Source organism: Sabethes cyaneus, chromosome 3, assembly GCF_943734655.1.
Source record: "Sabethes cyaneus chromosome 3, idSabCyanKW18_F2, whole genome shotgun sequence".
Classification (NCBI taxonomy): Eukaryota; Metazoa; Arthropoda; class Insecta; order Diptera; family Culicidae; genus Sabethes; species Sabethes cyaneus.
The window spans coordinates 29239303-29261202 of NC_071355.1; the positions used below are offsets into that span (position 1 = coordinate 29239303).

At 40.6% G+C, this 21900-nt stretch overlaps 2 protein-coding genes across 2 annotated transcripts; both read right to left on the reverse strand.

Moving 5' to 3' along the window:
* Positions 1-230: 230 nt before the first annotated feature.
* LOC128739423 (uncharacterized) lies at positions 231-3525 on the reverse strand. The gene is made up of 3 exons (XM_053834910.1): positions 2547-3525; positions 1131-2249; positions 231-688 (listed from the first exon to the last, which is right to left on the reverse strand). The coding sequence occupies exons 1-3, from the start codon at positions 3523-3525 to the stop codon at positions 231-233; spliced, it is 2556 nt and encodes an 851-aa protein (XP_053690885.1).
* A 3304-nt stretch (positions 3526-6829) lies between these two features.
* On the reverse strand, positions 6830-16455 carry LOC128739424 (uncharacterized). Its single transcript, XM_053834911.1, has 2 exons — positions 15924-16455; positions 6830-6891 (listed from the first exon to the last, which is right to left on the reverse strand). Exons 1-2 carry the CDS (start codon positions 16453-16455, stop codon positions 6830-6832), a joined length of 594 nt encoding a protein of 197 aa, XP_053690886.1.
* Positions 16456-21900: the final 5445 nt, after the last annotated feature.

Consider the following 21900-nt stretch of genomic DNA (forward strand, 5'->3'; position numbering starts at 1 on the left):
CAGTTATACAGCATGTGCTGAATAAAAGCTGTCGGTCAGACGTTTAATAAGCAAAAAATAAGCGGTCAAGTAGATGTAAAGTAGAATGTCGACAGAAACTAGTAAGATGCAGAGGACGTTAGGTAATTTTAACTGGTTGTCCACATGTTAACTGTTTATTTGTTTATTTGTTTATTTGTTTGTTTTACAATTCATCTGACTTATACGTCTAAATGAACTTACTCTAATATCTATAATAAATTTGTTCTCACCAACCGCTTAAATTTACTCAGTGATTCGCCAAATTGGAAATGCTCCTCAACACAGCTAAACACTCTGACACACGATGTAACTGGTTCGTTGCTGCCAAATTCGGTACGGTGAAACAGGTTAGTCAGCAATGATGACGGCCTCAAAGTCCTTTCAGCTGCACGGAAATTCATGAGCGACAGTAATTTCGGTGAGTCAATTTCTCCATTTAACAGTTTGGCCACGAACAAAGCCTGTTGAATCTTACGTCGACATTCTAATGTATCTAATCCAAGCAAACGGCAGCGGTCAGGATACGGAGGCAAATTGTTTGGGTCACGCCAAGGCAGATTACGTAGAGCCAGTCGTATAAACTTTCTCTGAACTCGTTCAATTCGAAGGGTCCAATACAGCTGGTGTGGAGTCCACACTATACACGCGTTTTCGAGGATCGGTCGGACTAATGCGCAATAAAGTGCTTTGAGACAATGTGGGTCACTGAAATTTCGGCCAATTTTGGCTATAAATCCAAGCTGGCGCGTTGCTTTTGAGATTATCTGTGCACGATGACGATCAAATGCCATTTTCGAGTCTAGTGTGACACCAAGATCGTTAACGCAATCGACCCTTCTCAATACCTGTCCGTTAATTGTCATATACGATCGGCGATTTGATACGGTGGAATGTCATAATCTCGCATTTAGTAATGCTGATGGTCATGTGGTTCGATTTACACCAGTCCACAAATGTGTCTAATAGTAACTGAAGACGAAGACAATCCTCGATAGAACGAATCGTCAAGTAAATTTTCAGATCGTCAGCATATACCAGTCTGCAATCAGTTCCAAGAGCAGAGGCAGCGTCGTTGAAGAATAAAATAAACAAAAATGGACCCAAGTTACTGCCTTGAGGTACACCAGATATATTTGTGAACGGCAACGATAACTTAGACCCAAGTTTCACTTGCAGAACCCTATCACACAAATACGAGCGTAGCCATGTGACAAATTGTTGCGAGGCACCCAGTCGCAAGATTTTGTCAAGCAGTATGCGGTGATTTATGCGGTCGAAGGCGGCTTTTAAATCGGTATATATCACATCCACTTGTAGCTTACGTTCCATTACGGCAATGCAGTTAGAGGTGAAGTCTAGGAGATTTGTTGTCACGGAGCGGCCAGCCATGAAACCGTGTTGGTCGGAAGAAATGTAGTGTCGAGTACGTTGAATTAAGGCGCCACCCACAATTATTTCGAACAATTTGGAGGCAGCGGGCAAATTGGTAATGCCACGGTAATTTCTGACACTTCGGCGGTCCCCATTCTTAAAGACCGGAAACATAAATGAATGCTTCCAAATCTTAGGAAATTTCCCCTGTGCAAATGATTTGTTGAATATACAACAAAGCGGCATAGCTAAAGCTTCAGCGCAACGGCAAAATACAACGGCAGGAATTCCATCAGGCCCAGCACAGTACGATGTTTTTAATTTTTTTGCGGCAGCAGTAATCATATCCGGGGTAATCGCAAAGACATCGATGTCGACGAAATCGGCTGGGACCAGCGACGCACCACAATCAGTAGCCCTTGTTGGTCCAGGGTCGCAGGCGAAAACAGACGAGAAGAACGAAGCAAATAGTTCACACGAATCGGATTCAGAAGATGATTCGGTATCGTCAAGGTAAACATCAGATGGAACCGAGGAACATTTTCGTTTCGAATTTACAAACGTCCAAAACTTTTTCGGGTTTCTGCGTAGGTCTGTTTGAATGCGTAAGACGTACGACTTGTAAAGGCTTGCATTTAGCCGCCTATAATCTTCACTAGCCCGTTTAAAATCTTGTTTAGTTTGATTAGTACGCCACCGACGATGCTTACGTTGGAATTTATTGCGCACGCGCTTTAGACGACGAAGCAAATTTGTGCTCCACGCAGGAGTTGAAGCGGGTTTTACAAAGGGCAAATTCTCATATAACCACAAGCGAATAACATCACAGAAGCGCGCAGCCATGGTGTCAACAGAGTCTGTACCGAATAACCTGGTCCATTCAATATTATTGCAAATTGCATCAAAAACGCGAAATGCAAAAATCTTGCAAACAGTTTACAAGTAAAATGCTAGCAGCGAGCTGTCAAATATTCATGTCAACTTATTGCAAGTGTCAATCCCAATAAATTGACATGAATAATTGACGGCTCACTGCTGAAATTTTGCTTGCAAAATGTTTGCAAGTTTTTTGCATTTCGCGTTTTTGATGCAATTTGCAATACAAAGATGTGCAATAAGAGCGTCGTAGTCGATTTTCCGGTAATTTAACTCACCTCTCACAGAAGCAGCACACTCTGGAGCGATCACTTGATGGTGAGTGGCGGGGAGCGAGATGAGTAAGGGAGGGTGATGTAAATCCGGCTGTGTTAATGGCACGACGGACCTTTCTACCAACAAATCGGTTTCAGTAGTAAACACCAAATCGAGAACCCGGCCAAGATGATTGCGCTCTATGTTAACCTGGCAAAGGTTTAAAAAGTCCATGCCATCGATCAGTGCTGCGCTTGCCACAGAAAGCTGTACGGAATTGTTGTGCTGTATCACGCTGCTGTGTGCAGTCCAAGCGATATGTGGCTGATTATAATCACCGCAAACGATCACAGTGCTATTGTCAGAGCTGCTGCCGCAAAGTTCACGTACAGAGGCAATGTGGGCATCGACGATTGCCACTTCGTTTCGTTTATCGGGCGGTAGGTACAGGGCACAAAGTAAAAATTTAGAACCATGAATGGTCGCCTTAACACATACCTGCTCCAGATGTTTGCCATGTACGGGTTCGAATAGAGCAGATGAGTACTGTTTTGCCACGGCAATCAAAACACCTCCAAACGACCGTTTGTCACTATTCAAATGGCTCCTATCGCATCGAAAAACATTAAACGAATTACCAAACAGTTGAATTGAATTAATACGATCATCCAGGCCTGTTTCGGTAAACATTATGACATCGTACAGGCAGTCAACGGTACTCAAGTAGATTTCGTCGATTTTTGTTCGCAGCCCGCGTACATTCTGGTACATGAGCGAAATGTCGTTTGTAACAAGCTTCGGTTGCTCCTCGGCAGAGCACGGCGCCGGTATACTGGAACAGGAAGGATTGTCAGGTATCGAAAGTTCAAAATTGTAATCATACATGCCTGCGATTACAGGCTGGAAGACCCCATCCCGCACTCCGACATCAGGTCCGGGACGATAACAGTAGCGAGTAACAGCAGGTAGCGCGACTGATTCGGAGGGGGTTGGGGCTTCCATAGTGCCTGTTAAAGGGTGTCCCGGGTCCAGAGTAGCAGCAACAGAAGAATCACACGAAGAAAACGGGTAGTGACATCCAATGGTAGAACCATGAGAAGCAGCATCTAGTTTTTTGGTACATCGACGAATTCCCGGAATAATATGCCGGTTGGCCAAGAAGCTGGATCTAAAGCTGCATTTTTAAGATTTGGATCCAAGCCGATTTTGTATGATACGTAGGAGTAATTAGATGTATCCATTCCTTTACGCACGAGTCGTACAGCAACAACAGGATCAGTCGTATGCAGGCAACGTGAAATAATTTTTTGTATATCACTGTCGGTAAGCTGTGGGTTCAGTCCGGACAAATATAGCCAAAAGCGTTGCTGCGGCGCTACAGAAACAATTGATGGCACCGACAGATCGCTCAGATCAATATTGTTTGCACCACGGTCTGATTCAATGTTGATAGGCACGCGTTCGGTACGGCGACGTTTTGCACTTTTTGGCCAAACAGGCGTAGCGGGTATGATCGCAGGAGTACCGGGAGGGGCACTATCATTCATCGGTATACAAGGCAAACTGTCGATTTTCTTACTCAATCCATCAACGACATCTGCGAGCTTTTGAACTTGTTCAGGCAGATCGTTGAGATTTTGCGATTGGATTGTATGATTTTTCTGTAAATCTTCGACATAAGCACAAATAGAGCGACCGTTAAGCATGACTCTGCACGTAGGGCAAATGATTATTATTTTGCCTTGTACAAAGAATTCCTTACACAGGCGGCTGTTTATACCACAGCATTGTTGATTTATATGATAACAATTATCACACAGTCCGCAGCAGATGGGCTCGAGATCATTAATATCCAGGTTGCATTCCCCGCACAATTTCTTATCCATTTTGTTTTGTTTTGATCGACCAGCGGCTGCGAAACTTAACGAATGTTTACGTCGCAAACAAAACAAAGGCAGTAGATATCACTTGGCACTCGGCGAAACAATAAAGCCGCAAAATAAAACTTCTTCGGTAGCGGTAACGAACAGACGGTTCACCAAAACTCCACAATGTTCGATTTAAGAAACAAATGCGAATTACTAAGAACGCGTTAGCAAAACGATTTAAGCGATTCAACTTAGAGAAAATCACGAAATAATTGGCTTCGAAAGTAGTAGCAGTCAACACACACTTAACCAACTGTAAAACAATTTTACTTCAAATCAATCTATTACAATGAATGATGGTATCAACTATTTCGTGGAAATTGACGAATGCGAATCAGTGTTGTAAATGATAGCTCAGAATAGTTATATATTTTTTCGGTTTAGCCGTAGTTGTAAGCCAGCTCCTCATGTAAGCTAACTTCGTCAACTTCATACCAGTTTCAAGCCAGTTTCCTAAAGTTGATAAGTGCTACAAGTCATGCAAAAATAGCCAAATTCAGAATCATAGCCAATCATTAGAAGAGGTGTAATTGAAGTCTGATGGTTTAACTCTTAGTGAAATTACAAACTCTAAGAAACTGAGAAAAATGATATACAGAGTACAAACGGGTTAACGATATATAAACTTAACTTCTTTTAACAAACTGGTGAACATTTTCAAATTGTCAAGCATTGTCGAATTGAACCTACATTCGTAGTCCTACGTGAACCGCTGGTTCCTTCCCCTAGGGACAGACCTCCATTTTTCCTTAACTTTCCTCGGCATAGAAATTTATTGGCTGTCCATGTGCTCGTTCACTATTTAGTTTTCATTTCTACGGTTTATTGTCACCTTTCTACCGTTTCATACAGAGTCGCATCACCGGACAGTTGCAACTGCATAGTTTGTTACGAGCACATAGTTACTTCAGGATTTTTACTGAACATGCTGACATGCTGAAAAAGCGAGAAGGACAAGAAGGAACAGCGGTGAACAAATCCCGAACATTATCAAACCGCAGGCTACGAAAAAAACAAAAGTAAACTAGTATAACATACTATTTTAAAATTACTGAAAGGAACTAGTATTATTTTATAAAGATCTTGCTACAATCGACTAACTTTTCCGAGAGTCCACTGTATTGCAAAATTCTCAGTGAAAATAGTTGTTTATTTCAATTTCAGGTGAAAACCAGCGGAAGCCGTAATTGTCAAATTACTTCTAAAAGCTGTTCATCGAGAAGCTGCATCAGAAATGCTCCTTGTTGGCATGTTTTGAAAGTTGCTAACCAATGTGTGTTTACATTTTTCCTAACTGCATCTGCACTTAGAATCAATTCGCTGAAGTTACATTATTTCTTCATCCAAAGCAAATTGGCAATTAACACCACGAGGAAGCAGAGAAAAAATAAAGGTTTAGACGGTTTGATTTACTTTATTACTGTATTTCACGAGCACACAAACTTTCAGCGCCAAAAATTCCCGATTCCGGTATACCGTGCACAACTTTAGTTTTGACAGTTGTAGATTTTTTGAGGTTTTCCAGCCAATTGACATCACAAAGAGGCCGAGAAACAAAAAAAAAAACCAAAAAATTTAGTTTACTACTACGAATTTACAATTTACAAAGTGTAAACTTTTCGACGGTTATTATTACTTACCTGGTGTAATTCCCAATACTGCAGCTGCTATTTGATAGTACTCATACCGTTTTCTTATTGCCGGTACATAGTGCCGGCTCGATCCCTTCCCACCGGAGATGGCATTAGCTGTGGCATAGAATGTTTTGAATAAACCAGCTTTCGGGCGTACTATTTTTTTCCAGAACCACACCGACACACGCATGCACATATACGGGCTCGCCGCTACCGTTTCCGGTTGCTTCACCAGTCTATCGTCTCCGAAAATATCTTCCGAAGCTGCCTCGTAATTGTAGTCCGAAGTAAGCATGATATATCCTCGGCTTTCGAAACCACCGTATTTATGCCCCGTGAATACTCTAGGGCCAAGTTGTTCCTTTATACTGAAACCACGACTCTCGTGAATCAGATGTGCGAGAAACATCGCTGCCTCGTTGCGATCTTCGGTCATGTCGTTGATCTGTCTAACAACTTCGGAGACATCATCATTAATGTCTGTACTTTCTCCACACTTGCGCAGTATTTCTTGCAATTGTTCACTAGTAAGCACCACCATGATTAGGTGAACAATGATGGTCTGCTTCTGCTCCGGCGCACGGGATTTTAAGCGTTCATTGTTCTCGGTTTGGCTCTCGGTAACAATAAGCAATGCAAAGCAATGCGGTATGTGCAGGTGTGGCGATGTTGATAAAGTGATGTTAGTGCAATGATTACGTTAAAGAAAATAACAAAATAGTGCTTGTGAGTAGCACGACATTCTCATTGTGTAACTTCTACCGATTCAATACTTTCAAAAATGACCAATAACGCCGGCCACGACTCTATGGGAAAAGGAAGGAATATTAGTCCGATGCTTGCTGTTGCTAGAGACCGCAGGTACCACTGCATTTCCACAAGTAGTTATATTTAATGCGTTACAGAAGCCTTCACGCGATCATCATGATAAATTGCCGTTTAGAAAACGCGTGCCACGTGTTTCGGCCTAAATTCGAATCGCTGAATGTAAAACACTCGCAAAAACATCCCGCGCGAATACACTGTACCAAAGGTAGAAAATATTGCGTCCGTCTTGTTAAGTGAGTTTGATCATTTAACACGATACATAATGAAGTTAACTTCTTCGCTAAGTCTCGGGGCACTAGATCATGTTTTGATTCAATTTAACATTTTCTTGCAAATTGAAGATAAAGATAACAAAGAACTCAACAAACTCACGCGTTCTAGTTCGTTTAAGAACCATTATATTTAAAACTATCCTGGACTCCTATATTCGACTCTTCACTTGAGACAAATATTACTGTAAATAACCACAAGCCGTTAGTTCACGTGCTGAATAACACACACTATACTGCTGGTATATCTACTGGTTCGAATGTAAAACTGCGTAATTGTCACGGTTTTGGAAAAAGGTTGTGGTCAAAGTCTTTGCTCCTAGCGAGGCATAAAAGCAAACGACGCTAATTCCTTGCATTAATATTTATTTGCTTGTTTACTTTTTAAAGGGGTTTTCAACCGGTAGTTGCTTCACCCCATTACATTAAAATACTCAGAGCCAGAACACCTCAGACGAAAACTGAGAATAATAATTTGCTTCATAAATGATAAGCACAAAATTTATTTAAGACCATTGTCCACTGCGAAACAGTGTCAAATTTTTGACGATTTTTATGAAGATGAAGATAATCGCACAATGCCTCACAGCAAAAACCAGCAGAGAGAAACCAATCAAACACTTCTTGAAGCATATAGTCCATAAGTTGATAAGCACTTCCTCTTACCAACGCAAATATATAGAGACTAGCTGTAACCAGCGCGCGTCGCCGCGCGTCTAATTGAGAGCAAATTGGAGGTACGCTATGTAACGCTAACGCTATGTTACGCTTAACGCTATAACGCTTTGACGTGCAATTACGTTACTTTTGCTCGTTTTGAACGCAATCTGGTATGAGTCTTTGCTTAATGTGGACAATTATTACCACGAAAATACATATCGCGCCCCTCGTTTTGGCTACAGACAAGTCTCTTATATACAAACGAAATGTAAAAAACTACAGAGGCATCACATCTCTTTGCGCATGTTCGAAAGTATTTGAAATAATAATACATGATGCCCTCTTCGCCAGCTGTAGGCATTACATCTCATTGGATCAACATGGGCAGGGCTTCGACCGATCCTTTTTTTCTACCGCAGTCCCACCAACGCGCATTCAAGTTCACACCGTCCGTTTAGTGATGGAATACGAACGCTATGCATAACACAACTGGCAGTTTGCTCAGTCAAACGCCGATGGCACGCAGTAGTATGAACGGATTCTAAAGCTTTTTAACATTTTCGTTTCGATCAAGTTGCCTTTACCGTTTGGAGCAGCGAATGACTGCAAAACAGTCAAATGACTGGCAGTCACCACGCTTACGAAAAGCAACCGCACAATCGTATGATTCAATACTACAAAAAACAACCACTACATGTGCATGGAAGAAGTCGGTCGGACTCCGTCCAATACAAACGAATATTTTGCTTGCGTCGGACCGACGTCCGGGTGACAAACTATTACTGTGAGCAGCCGATTTGGAGACAAAAAGAGAAACGAAAAAATACGTCACCGTATGCTTCCAGTCAGTTTGCAGTTTATATTCTCAAAGCGCAAAGCAAAACGGGAGATCGACTGTTTGCTTTTGCAGAGATGCCGCATGAATTGTAAGACGGCAGCAGCGCAAGCGGCACATTGACTGGATAAGAAAAATAGTCAAATGATCGTTCAAAAAGCGGAGTTTGAATGCGGAAAGTTCGCATTCACGGCAGTCACATTCAACTTGCGATCCCTTTTCAAGCCCTGAACATGGGTTTTATCCAAAACGTTCCACTGCTACAAACCTTGTGCAGTTCGCAGCAAAATGTCTACAAAACATGAGCGTAGGTGCCCATATTGATGCTGTCTACACTGACCTAAAAGCTGCATTTACCGTGTTGACCACAGCATATTACTGGCTAAACTGGATAAACTTGGTGTCGGCTCCAGCCGTGTATGATGGTTTCGATCCTACCTGTTAGATCGAATGCTCTCCGTGAAGCTGGTTAAAGTGCAATTCGAGTATTTCTCCAACCTCTCCGGTATTCCACAGGGCAGCAATTTAGGACCGCTGCTCTTTATGTTGTTTATCAACGACATATCGCTCCTGCTTCCAGAAGATTGCCGCATGTTTTATGCAGACGATATCAAACTATTTAAAACTGTCAGAAATACTGCTGACTGCTTAGAGCTCCAGCGCTTAGTTGACATTTTGCTCCAATAATCTACTAACCGTCAGTATCGAGAAGTCTTGTGCGATTTCATTCCATCGCAAGTCCAGCCCGGTTACATTCAACTATACTATGCGTGGTCAGATTGTAGCTAGAGTATATACGGTTCGTGATCTGGGTGTAACTCTGGATACGTCACTCACCTTTAGGCCACACTACAACGAAATAGTTGCCAAGGCTAATAGACAGCTCGGATTCATCTGCAAGATCACTGAGGAATTTCGGGATCCCATTTGTCTTCGATCACTGTATTGTGCGCTGGTGCGCTCTATTCTTGAGTCTAACTCAGTGGTATGGTGTCCACCATCAAATAAACAACTAAATAAATATATATAGATATATAGATGTAGCGCCTTACACGCTCAAAAGAAGAAAAATGAGAAAAAAGCATGAAAAACAATTAATTAAACGAGAAAAACTAGAAAGAAATGGACAGAAAAGGAAGAAAAACGAGATAGGAAAGAAGGAGAAGAAAAAAAGAAAATAGGAGAGCAGGAGACGCGAGAACAGATAAAATGAGAGAAAAAAAATCAGAGGGGTTGTGTACAAGACACGACCGCATATATAGGTGACGCAGGACTACGTAAGTCTCTTTGTAGTGATAGTAGCATGTATGCATGCTTGTAATCATTCGATTCTTCATGTATACATGCTATCTGCAATATATATACATGGTACATGCGTTGTATGTAACATTTATCAAAGTAGTAACATTGCATACGTTCAAAATATTGTGCATTTGAAAACAATTTAACAAAATCAAGAACACAAACTATTGCTTTCCTGCTACCTTACTGAAATTAAAGATTGTTTTTATTACCCATGGTTCCTCACGTTGAAGGGATTTTACCAATTCAATCTTATTTTATCAACAGCACATCTTTCCACTACACTTCTAATGAAACGGCATCGGCAAGTATGCGTATTCATGCAGAGTCGTATTATAACCGCACTACAGCTGTAGCACATTTTTCCAACACAGATATCAAATTCGCCGAGGTTTAATCGTCTCGCAGTAAAGAATTTGCGATCTGTTGGGACAACGAACCTGTGTCATTTTTTCTGGCACACTTCCCTAACACAGACATCAAATTGGACTAGGTTTATTCGCGTTCGTAAGAAATCTGTTGGCATGAGGGGGCTTTGTCACTCTTTCTGACGTACTTCCCAAGCAAGGACATCAAAATGGTCTAGGTTTAACCGCGGTGTTCTTGTTGAAATGAGAAAACTTTGTCACTTGTTTTGGCGTACTTCCCAAGCACAGATATCAAATTGGTATAGGTTTCGATCATCGCAAAGAATCTTCCAACCAATCACGAATCGAGAATTCTGGTAAAACATAGGTTCAACATCAAGGATCCATACTTTTCTTCATTTGGGTCAATTCTTAGAGGATTTACCTATCGATTGGTGTAAGAATATTGAAAATCGATCGGAAAACCGCTGCGCTATTAGCGTTCAAAACCTTTCATTTTTCGTGACGCTCGCATTTTTCGATTTTTTGGAATGACACCCTATCTCAAAACTTGCCGTAAGACGTAGTCCTACGTCAAAACTGCAAGATATACAGCCCTAACGGTTGTACGAATGGGTGACGTAGGAATATATCAGATCATTAGATCACATACTAATGTAAACTGAATTTCTGGCATACGTATGTTTATAAGAATTTATGAGTGTCATTGTTTAAGTGAATGTTTACAAGAGAAGAGCGAAATATTCAGATTCAGTTCTTCGTTGAATGCAATGGTGGCTTTGAAAATATATGGACGGGGGTTCATAAGTACAACGCCTGCAGCCATTGAGACATAGATTTCTTTTAAAAATCACTTGTGTGCATCATAAAAGTTGAAATAGTAATGAATGACTAGCCCACAGATTATTTTATTAAATATGATTATGCGGGTTGAGGGGTCTCAAACCATCCTAAAATAAATTCATGCCTCCATAAACTCTCACATGCCAAATTTGGTTCCATTTGCTTGATTAGTTCTAGATTTATGAGGAAATTTGTATTTCATTTGTATGGCAGCCCCCCTCTTAGAAGAGGAGGGGTCTCAGTACACTATAGAAAAAAATCCTACCTTCTAAAACCCCGAATGCCAAAATTGGTTCCATTTGCTTGATGAGTTCTCGAGTTATGAAGAAATTTTGTGTTGGATTTGTATGGATGTCCCCCCCTCCTTTTAGAAGGAGAAGAGGTCTCAGTACACCATAGAAAAAATTGTCACCTCCAAAACCCCCCACCATGCCAAATTTGGCTCCTTTTGATTGATTAGTTCTCGAATTATGAAGAAATTTGTATATTATTTGTATGGGAGCCCCTCCCCTCCTAAAGAGGGGAGGGGTATCAGTTCACCACAGAAAAAATTATTACCTTCCAAAACCCCTACATGCCAAATTTGGTTCCATTTGCTTAATTAGTTCTCGAGTTTTGAGGAAATTTGTGTTTCATTTGAATAGGAGCCCCCCCCCCCCCCTTTTATGCCGTCAGTAAAATTGCTGGTCATTTTATCTTTCCAACGACATATAAATTGTTTGATTTCGTTCAGTAGTTTAGTAGTTATTAACATTTGAAATCTTTCATTCCAACGTTACACTTCTATTTTCGTTTTCACAAAGTGCTACCCAGTCCCAGATAGTAAACAAAGACGTAGTCCTACGTCAAAAGACAACGGAAGACAAAAGGCGATGGAACAGAAAAACAGAACAAAAAGAAGGCCATAATAAGAGGCGTAACGGAATAAACGAAAACAAAAAAAAGAATGCAAGTAAAAAGCAAAAAGACAACGGGACTGAAAAAGTCGAAAAAAACGATTAAGAACAGAGGAAAAACGAAAAACAATAGGAGAAATTGGTAACAGTGGATAAAAAAACGGAACAAAAACAAGACAAATAGAGGGATAACTGGACTGAAAAAGTAAACAACGTGAGAGGAAGTGATAGACAAGGTGGGGAAAGAAAAGAGAAAACGAAACAATAAAGGAAAGAAAACATGTGATACCGAAAGAGGAAAGAATTACATAAGAGGAAACGAGGAAAACGGGTAAAAGAGATCAAACGCGATATAGAAGGTGAAAGGTGGCTCAAAAAAACGGGAAACGGGAAAAAGTATTAAAATCAGTAATTTTTTCCAAAGAATCAAAATGTAAAATGGGAGAGGGAAAGAGGAAAAACAAAAGATTAAATTGGAAAACAGGGGAAGAAGAGAACCATAATCAGAATAATCAGAATAAACGGAAAAAGGGGTCATCTTAAAAAAGGAAAAACAGAATAATGTTAAGAGAGGAAAATAATTATCAAAAGAGTAAGAAAAACACAAAAGCTGGAAATAAAAAAGCTAGAAAACGGAAAAGAAAATAACAAAAAATTGTGTGAAATCAAGAGAAAAACTGGATTATAAGTAAGAAGAAATCGAACAGAAGCGGAAAAATAAAATAGAAAACACGGGCAGAAAAAATGGGGAAAATTGGAAGGAAAAAACGAAGGAAAGCGAAAACAAAAACGTAGGAAGCGATACAACAAAGACAAGAAAAAATCGAACGATAAGAGGAAAAACGGTACTAGAAAAGAAAAAATGAAAATAGAAAAGAGATGTTCTATCTTGCGAGAGAATCAGACGAAATATTTCAATTTTCAGATCTTAAGCCCAATGGCATGTATAATTTAATTCCAATTTTAAGTCATATTTAAACTCTGATTCTGATTCAATTTCAACTATAATAATCCAATGTCAATTATAATTTCTCTTTTAAGTCCGATTTCATGTTGAATGCCGAGTAAAACGTTCAGCTCAAATTGCTCCAAATTGAAGTCTAATCTCAAATCCAATTTCCAGTTCAATATTGAAATGAAGCTTCAAGCCCAAATTAGCCACTTAGTTGTTTTCGAGGTACGATCTTACGAACCGGTCGTCGTATGTTCGAATCTCGGCTAGGCGGTGCTGCTAGATAACCCCGTAACTGTCCTGAACTCTAATAGCTGGCTGTGAAGTCTGTCGATAAAGAAGTGCCAAGTCTTAGAAAAGACGTTTAAGCGCAAGGCTTTGTTTTCAAGCCCAAATTAGTGCAAATTCAAGTCTAAACTCTTGCCTTTATAGGTATCTCGATGCCCGATTTTACATATTCAGTTTCGTAATTGTAGCATACTTCCAACTGTCTCATGGAGGTAGACCCTTTGACGAGAAGGAAGTCTTCTACGCGCAGATGGAGGTGCCGTACAAGTTGTTCGTCACGGGTCCAGGTCGGTACGGAAGCTATGTATAAACCGGCGATCGGGTCCATAACCTGCACAAAGTTATTCTTGCAAAGTTATCCGCAAGGCCACCTGGGGATCACCTGGCCAACGACCAACGAACATTGAGCCGTTGAGGAGGCCGGGGGGGAGGGGGGTTGGTGAATCAAGGATCGGGATTCCCTTTTAATAAGTGATGTGATCACTTCATCTTCATGCGATGAAGAGGAAAAAACCTTGGAAAAACAAGCTAGGGAGAATTTGGAAAGTATCAACGAGCGCGGAGTGAATTGATGAATTAACCATAATTCTTAGGAGAAAAAAGTGTCAGGAGAAGGGCAGGGGTCGTGAAGAACTAGAACAACCATTCGAGCTGACGAGACGCGCATGTTTTATGAGAACGTGAACCAATCTTGTAAAGGATATATGCCGAAACGAGTGCGAGCGAGGTAGTCAACAGTTGGAAGCAATCAATGAGCAGCCCAATGGCGATATAAGTGAAGTAATCAAAATGGAAGTTATCCTGGGATTATCCTGAAAGGAACGATTTCCGGCAGAAACCCACAAAAATTATAAGAAACTACTAGCAAAGCGATATGTTGGGAGTACAATATGCCCTCGTATCGTATTTGCGTGGATTTCAAGGCAGCATACGATACAGCTGAGCGCGAAGAGCTATGACAGTTAGTGCACAAGAACGGTTATCCGGACAAACTAAACGGTTGATCATAGTTACCCTGAAGCGAGTTATGTTCTACGCACGTGTTTCTGTAGCACTCTCGAGTTTTATCGAAACATTCGATGGACGATACCCTTGACATCATTACGAGAAACCTTGGGACGACGGAGGCAATCTACACCGATCTAAAAACGAAGTATCGTACACCTGGTGATAGTCGGGGGCTACGGTGGTCCAGCCTTCTTGCAAGTATGTACCACCGATACCAGGATTAGAAAGGCTCTATTTTTTGGTCACCGTGTATTTATGTACTTGTTTTTGAAAAATGTCCTGATTTTTAGTAGGACCGATATGGTCACCCTGTTAAGCGTATTTTAGGAAGCGAAATACCTACCAAAAATACCAAAATCGAAATAGCACTGTACAACCAGTGAGCGTAAGTGAGCTTAACTAGCCTCAACAACGTTGTCATTAAGTCAACAAACCCAGACATACAGAAGTTCAAAGGTCAAAATGAAAACAAACAAAGGAAAGTCCTTAAATCCACAGGTCCAAAAGATTCAAAAGAGATCTAAAGGTCCAAAAGTCAGAAGTCTACAAATCTTTAAATTTAGAAATCCAGAAGTCCTCAAGTCCTCAAGTCCCCTGGTGCCCAAGTCTATGAGTCACGTTTACAAGTCACCATGTTTGCACCAATAAAGCAGTCGACAGGTCCACAACACAAGGCAACAAGTCTAAAAATTCCACAGTCCACAAGCCCATAGGTCTACAAGCCCACAGAATCACCGGTTCAAAGTCTCAAAAGTTGACAAGTCCATAAGTCTGAAAGTTCCAGCATTTCAGTCTAGAGGCCGATAAATAAACTGGATGAAAATTTGACCTACTTTTCAGTTCAGGAACCCTTAAGGTGAGAGCACTATTTGCGATTTTAAGTCACCTGGGCGACTGCACAAATCAAATGGGGCCTGTAAGGTGAGGTGAGGCTGAGACTATATGAATAGGGCCCGTGAGAGAAATGAGGAGGCCCCAGTTCATTCGAATGCGAGTGCAAAATGTTCTACGCCCTGCTGATACCTAACGTTGGTGCCATCACTGCTGGTGGCTAATCAAACCTACAGCAAATTTTAGTCACAGAAAACACAAAAAGACGGTTTTATTCCATGGCAATTAAAAGAATATCCATAAATGCTGCACGTCTCTCAGTGAAAATGGTTGGACAATTTTATTCCAATTTTAGATAAAAAGTCAGCGGAAGCATTAATTGTGCCCATCGAGAAGCTGCATCAAAAATGCTCCTTGTTTGTATGTTAGGAAAGTTGTTAACCGAATTGTTTTGCACCATGTGATTACATTTTTCCTAACTGCATTTGCAATTAGGATCAATTCGTTGAAGTTACATGATTCTGTCATCCAAAGCAAATAAACTCATGAACTGGTTCACGTTCCGATTCCGGTAAACCGTGGATAACTTTAGTTATGACAGTTGAAGATTTGTTGAGGTTTTCCCGACGATTGACACCACAAAGAGAAACAAAAAAAAAAAACAAACAATTTAGTTCACTTTACCAATGTAATTGAAATAATGTTACACGAACGAATGTAAGTGCAAACTTTTCCTTGGATGTTGTTACTTAACTTACCTGGTTGAATTCTCAACACTTCAGCTGCTTTCAGATAGTACTGATACCGTATCCCTGCATATGGACGTTCCTGGAACGGTTTAATTACATTTTTGATAGTTCTAGTTGTGGCATAGAATGTATTAAATGGAGCAGCTTTCGGGCGTACAATTTTTTCCCAGAACCACACCGCCACACTCATGCCAATAACCAGGTCCGCCGCTACCAATTCCGGATTGCTGACCAGTCTATTGTCCCCGAAAATATCTTTCGAAGCTGGTCCGTAGTTGAATTCCGAAGTTAGCATGATATATCCTCGGCCCTGGAAATCACCGTGTTTATGCCCCGTGTAAAATCTAGCGCTATATATTTCCATTAAATCAAAAGCACGACTCTCATGAATCAGATGTGCGAGAAACATCGCTGCCTCGTTGCGATCTGCGGTCATCATGTTGATCTGTTTTACGATTTCGGCGATAGCCGCTGTAGCGGTGTAATTTTTTACGCACTTGCGCAGTATTTTTTGCAATTTTTCACTAGTAATCACGTCCATGATTGGGTGAACAATGATAGTCTGCTTCTGCTCCGGCGCACGGTCAAACGTTCATTGTTCTCGGCTTGGCTCTCGGTAACAAGGAGCAATGCAAAGCAATGGGGTATAAGCAGGTGTTGCGATGTTGATAAAGTGATGAATGATTCGAAAGGCGACCAATCACGATTAAGCGTGGCGTCAAACTTCAAAAACAAACCCCATTGTTCGTATAGGTCTATAATCTAAAGTAAATTAAATCAATTGAAATTAATTGGTATGGGACACGACGGAAAACGGGAAAGAAAATAACAAAAGAAACGAGTAAAAAATAAGAAAAAATGAGACCCGCCATCTGTTGGTCGTCCGCAACGGCGAAAAATTTAGCTTCTCCTTCGTTGCTTGTGTTATTAAGGTATTAACCGGGAAAGAAATTATAATAAACCTTTCAATCGTTGTGTGGCCCTTAAAAGGGCCGATTGTTTGATTATCATAACTCCTGCTCGCAATAAACTTGCACTAACTCACTTAACGTAATTTTTAAAATATCATCGACGAAGCCGTTCGTGTATGGTCATGAGTCACGATGAAATACCAGTCCAGGTGGCCAGCTGCAAGTGACGTGGGATAATTCTGGTCTTTTTGTGGTCACGCGCAGCGTTTCCTGCCAACTGAATACGACCGACCGGGAACTGCAGACGTGCACGACTCGAGCGTGACTTTCGTTAGCCCTTGATGTTTGCGTTGCAGCTAGCGTTTGAATAATGCTGTTCGCCGGCTTACCTCGGGTTATATACCAGAGCAAGCGACAAAAATCGGTCCGTCCTATTTTTCATTCCATCACCTACGTTGAACAAACTGGAGGATTTCAATTTCAGGCTAAACAAAAGAGCACAGTTACCAGTGAGCCGTTCACCTTTTGCTGCCAAACAGCATTGGTGATGGATAGATTTGTGTTGTTAAAGAAAACCGAGTTCCAAGTTCCAAGTATCCCAAGTTTCATCAATTACCGAAAACTGTTCTTTTAAGAACGAACACATCCTTATATGAAGACTGCTATATAAAACTGCTAATACGAATACTGCTAATATAAAGATATGAAAGATTGTTGTTCTCTGCTGATTACAATTAAGTTTATTGGGCCAACAATAATTCTATATTTTGTGAACGGCGCACTAAAATTCTTATACACGTTGGGCTAGTTAGCCAATTAGCAATCAACGAGAAAGGGTAGGATTCCATTTAATTCTCTTGTAACTTTATTATATGTAGTAGAAGTAATGGAATTTTCCTACAACTTTCTCGTTGGTTCCTGAATTGTACCAAAACTTGTTCTTAAATTGGAAATTATTCCAACCAATCACGAAGCGAGAATTTCTAGTTAGACCGAGAGAATTATTTTCAATTTTTCAATGGTGCGCTTTAAAAACAATAGTTTTCTATATTTTCCAATTCGATTTTCCGATCTATTGGTGTAAATAGTTTGAAAATTTATTAGCAATTGACTTAATTATAAGCCGTAGCGTGAAAACGCATTAACACTTTGATGACGTAATTTCCAGCAACTAGTCACGAAGCGAGGATTTCTAGATGGACAAGGTTTCATTATTTCCAATTTTCAATAGTGCGCACTTAAAAATCAATAGTTTTCTTTGATGATGATAGTTTTATTAAGGACCTTTTAACATAGAGTCATTCGGGTCCATATGAATATAAAGTACAGTACATTTTATATTTACATGTCATTGTTTCCTCCTACACGTACTCTTTATTATTTTTTTTTTTCAATTAATGAAATATTTTTATAGAAGGCAAAACTTATGTGTCCCTACATTTATCGTCAGCTAAAGCTTCTCTGATGTTGACTGGTACATCGGCTGATTCTCTCGCATTATTAAGGGATGAGAAAGACTGAATGAAGTGTGTCACTGTTAATTTGGAGTTACTCCGCATAGAAATTTATGGATTGCGATTTATCGAACTGCTATAATGATTCAACCTGCGGCTTGGTTTCCTCCACTGCGTTTTTTATTGTAAGATGTGTATCCGATCGCATTTGATCACATGCTTTCCATGTCCCATGTCCATGTCCATTTTCAAATAATTTTAACCGATCACCTCTCGCGCTTCTGTTCGCTTGTTGCTGCTGGACGCTGGTTGAGTTGGCCGTTTCGGAAGGTAAGAAGCAGCCGACAAATATACCAGCTCCAAGTAAATGTGTTCGGTCAAGCGTCAAAATGAATGAAACCATGGGTTTAAAAAAATGAAAGAGTTTTAGTAACATCTTTTGCATCTTAGCATCTTACCAACACAAATTTATCCATCACCAATGCTACAGTAATAATACGTAGCGTAATTTTTCTTTTACAGCAAAAGGCGAACGGCTCACTGGTAACTTTGCTCTTTTGTTCAGACTGAAATTGAAATGCTTTATTTTATTTAACGTAGATGATAGAATGAAGGACCATGAAAAATGGATGTGGCCGATTCTTGTCGCTTGCTCTGGTACATAACACGTGGTAAGCCGGCGAACAGCATTATTCAAACGCTAGCTGAGCTACTGCCAACATCGTTTGACAGGGCAAACGAAAGTCAACTCATGCACGTTTGCAGTTCCCGGTCGGCTACTGAGCGTGTAATGGAACTGGAGCACTCATTTCGCTGCTAAAGTTCTGGAATTGGCAGGAAATATGCTGCTCGCGACAACGAAACGACCAGAAGCATCTCACGTCACTTGCAGCTGGCCACTTGGAGAGGTATTTCATTGTGATTCAAGACCATACACGAACGGCTTCATTGATCGCATAGCTGCTGAGGCTTTCCGGTTGGTCCGTTGTAATAAGTCGTGCCTGGTTAGCGGTTATCGGTACTCCAATTTACCGAACAGAGAATTACGTTAAGTGCGTTAGTGCAAGTTTATTGCAAGCAGGAGTTATGATAATCAAACAATCGGTCCTTTTAAGGGCCACACATAGCATAGGAAGAAATATTTCAGTATAATATAGTCGAGAACGACACGTTACGAGGACCACATCTAGTATTCTTACTCCAAACCGAACCACCATAGCCCAAGGATATTGCAACGGTTATAAGTTTTCTGGTCACGGGCGACATTTTCTGCGAATTCCAAAACGTCTGCAGCTTGTTAATGCTTTATTATCAGTGTTCTTTTGTAAGCCGTAGAAAAGTTGCGCAAAACTTTCAACTTTTTGAAAACTCGTGTACCGTTTACCGATCAACTGAGGGAAAGCACTATTCAACGTAGAAACAGATCCTAAAAATTTATTTACTGTTTGGTTTAGTTACTGACTTGGTTTCGTTTTAATAAAATAGATTCAATCAATTCATGGATATAACTCCAAAATCGGTTGAGGATTGAACCGATACAATGTTACTACTTTGATAAACGTTACGTATGTAGGTTGTATGCATGAAGAATCGTATTATTACATACATGGATACATCCTACTATCGCTACAAAGAGACTTACGTGGTCCTACGTCACCTATGCGGTCGTGTCTTGTGCACAACCCCTCTGATTTTTTTCTTGGCAGGGGATTGTTTCTACTTTTTTGACCACATTAGTTCTTATGGTTGTTTTGGCTCTCTTTTGCTTCGGTGATATTGCTGGACTATGAAGTAATTTGCGGTTTCGTCACTAACCAGAATGGCATTAGCTGCAAATCGTTTATGTAGGAGTGAGGGGGAGGAGCAAAGAGTGGAGGACGAGATCCGGGAGTTTGGAATTTGATGTTCTTGATATTATTCCTACTGCAAACAGCTTCAGCGAGGTCCACAGCTAATGTCAAAAAATCTTTATATGTGTGCGTGGTGGAATACTTCATTGTCACTTGTGCTCGATTGAGCTGTATTGGTAGGGGTTTCTTCATCATCATTTTTTATTAGGATACTTGCTTGCACTCTGGTGTTTCGGCTCGGTGGTTTGTTATGCAGTTGCGTTTCTGTAATGGCTGTGTTATCCGAAGTCTTCTGGCATGTGCATTGGCATTTACATCCGTTGGCATTTAGAACTGCTTTGGAAGCGTAACTTGATTTCGAAGTGTTTTGCAGATCAAAGATTTTCTTAGCTTCAAAGTAAGATAGATTTTGCTCTATTCGGAGGCGAATGATATCTTTCTCCTTTTTCCATATGTCACAGTCGGGACTCGTCGCCTTGTGCGGTTTCTGCATTTTGTTTCTTTATTGCAGTTATGTATCTCCGTGGAAGTTATCTCCGCAATTCGCACATGTTTTGTCAGCTTTACAATCTCGTCCGAGATGTCCGTGTTTCAGACATTGAAAACAACGTATTGGGCGTGGGTAGTGAGGCCGTGTTTGAACGCGCATGAAACCAAGTTTGATTTTTGCAGGGCGATTTGGTGCTGAGATAGTTAAAATTAGAGATGCCGTTTTGATCAATATATCACCAACTTTTTTCATTATGCGTTCCACTTTAATTACTTTCTCCTCTCTCATTTCTTCCAAAATGTCTTCTTCTTTTATTTCGAGTAGATCTCGGCAGGTGACTACTACTCTGCAGATATTGAGCGTTGGATGCTCATTCACAGCAACATTGATACCAGGGATGATGCAGTGCAATTTTCGTAATTGTGTCGCTTGCCTCTCATTTTTCACTTTTATAAGAATTTTTCCATCTCGGATTCGAATTATGCTGGTAACATCTCCGCAACAGTTTCTGATTACTTTATCTATCAGAAACGGTGAGATCTTGTCCAGCGTTTGACTATCATCTGTGCGTTCCATTACGAGAAAACGGTCCTCGATAGCTTTGGGAAATCCTCCCAAGGCCGGGAAGCTACTCCCGCCTGGAACGGTACCGTCCGTACTGCCGTTTTGAGGCGGCATCTTGAATTACGGCTCTCTAGAGGGTTAACTGCTTTGTCTCGTTCGGTATCATCGAAACGCACCAGTGTGCGTAGCTAACTAGTTCAGATTTGGTTCCCTTTATCACTTAGTATCACTGATCGTCTGTTCCGTTTCCACAACGCACGTTGGTGTGTGTACTTTTATATAAAGTTCATATAAAGATGGTTTCCTTTACAATGGATAATATTGATCACTGAATATTTTCACTTTTAGCGTCTCAATATCACACTTTACACACCTTCTCCACTTTCCCAGCAGAGTCCAGATGTAGATCGATACGGAACTACTCAAAAAACTAACTATGAAATGCAATTTCCAAGGAAAATTAAACGATTTTACAAGAGCATTCGGCGCGTGCTTTATGACAACTATAACTCATTTACTCGTATCTGATAGTTTTCTTTATTTGTGTAGATGCGCAGAAGATTTTCCGATCGATTGGTACAAAAATGTTTAAAATCGATCGGAAAACCGCTAAGCTATTATCGCTCAAAATCTTTCATTTTTCGTGACGCTCGCATTTTTCGATTTTTTTGGAATGGCAGAACAAAATGGGATTTAGTCAGAGGTTCAAACCGTGAC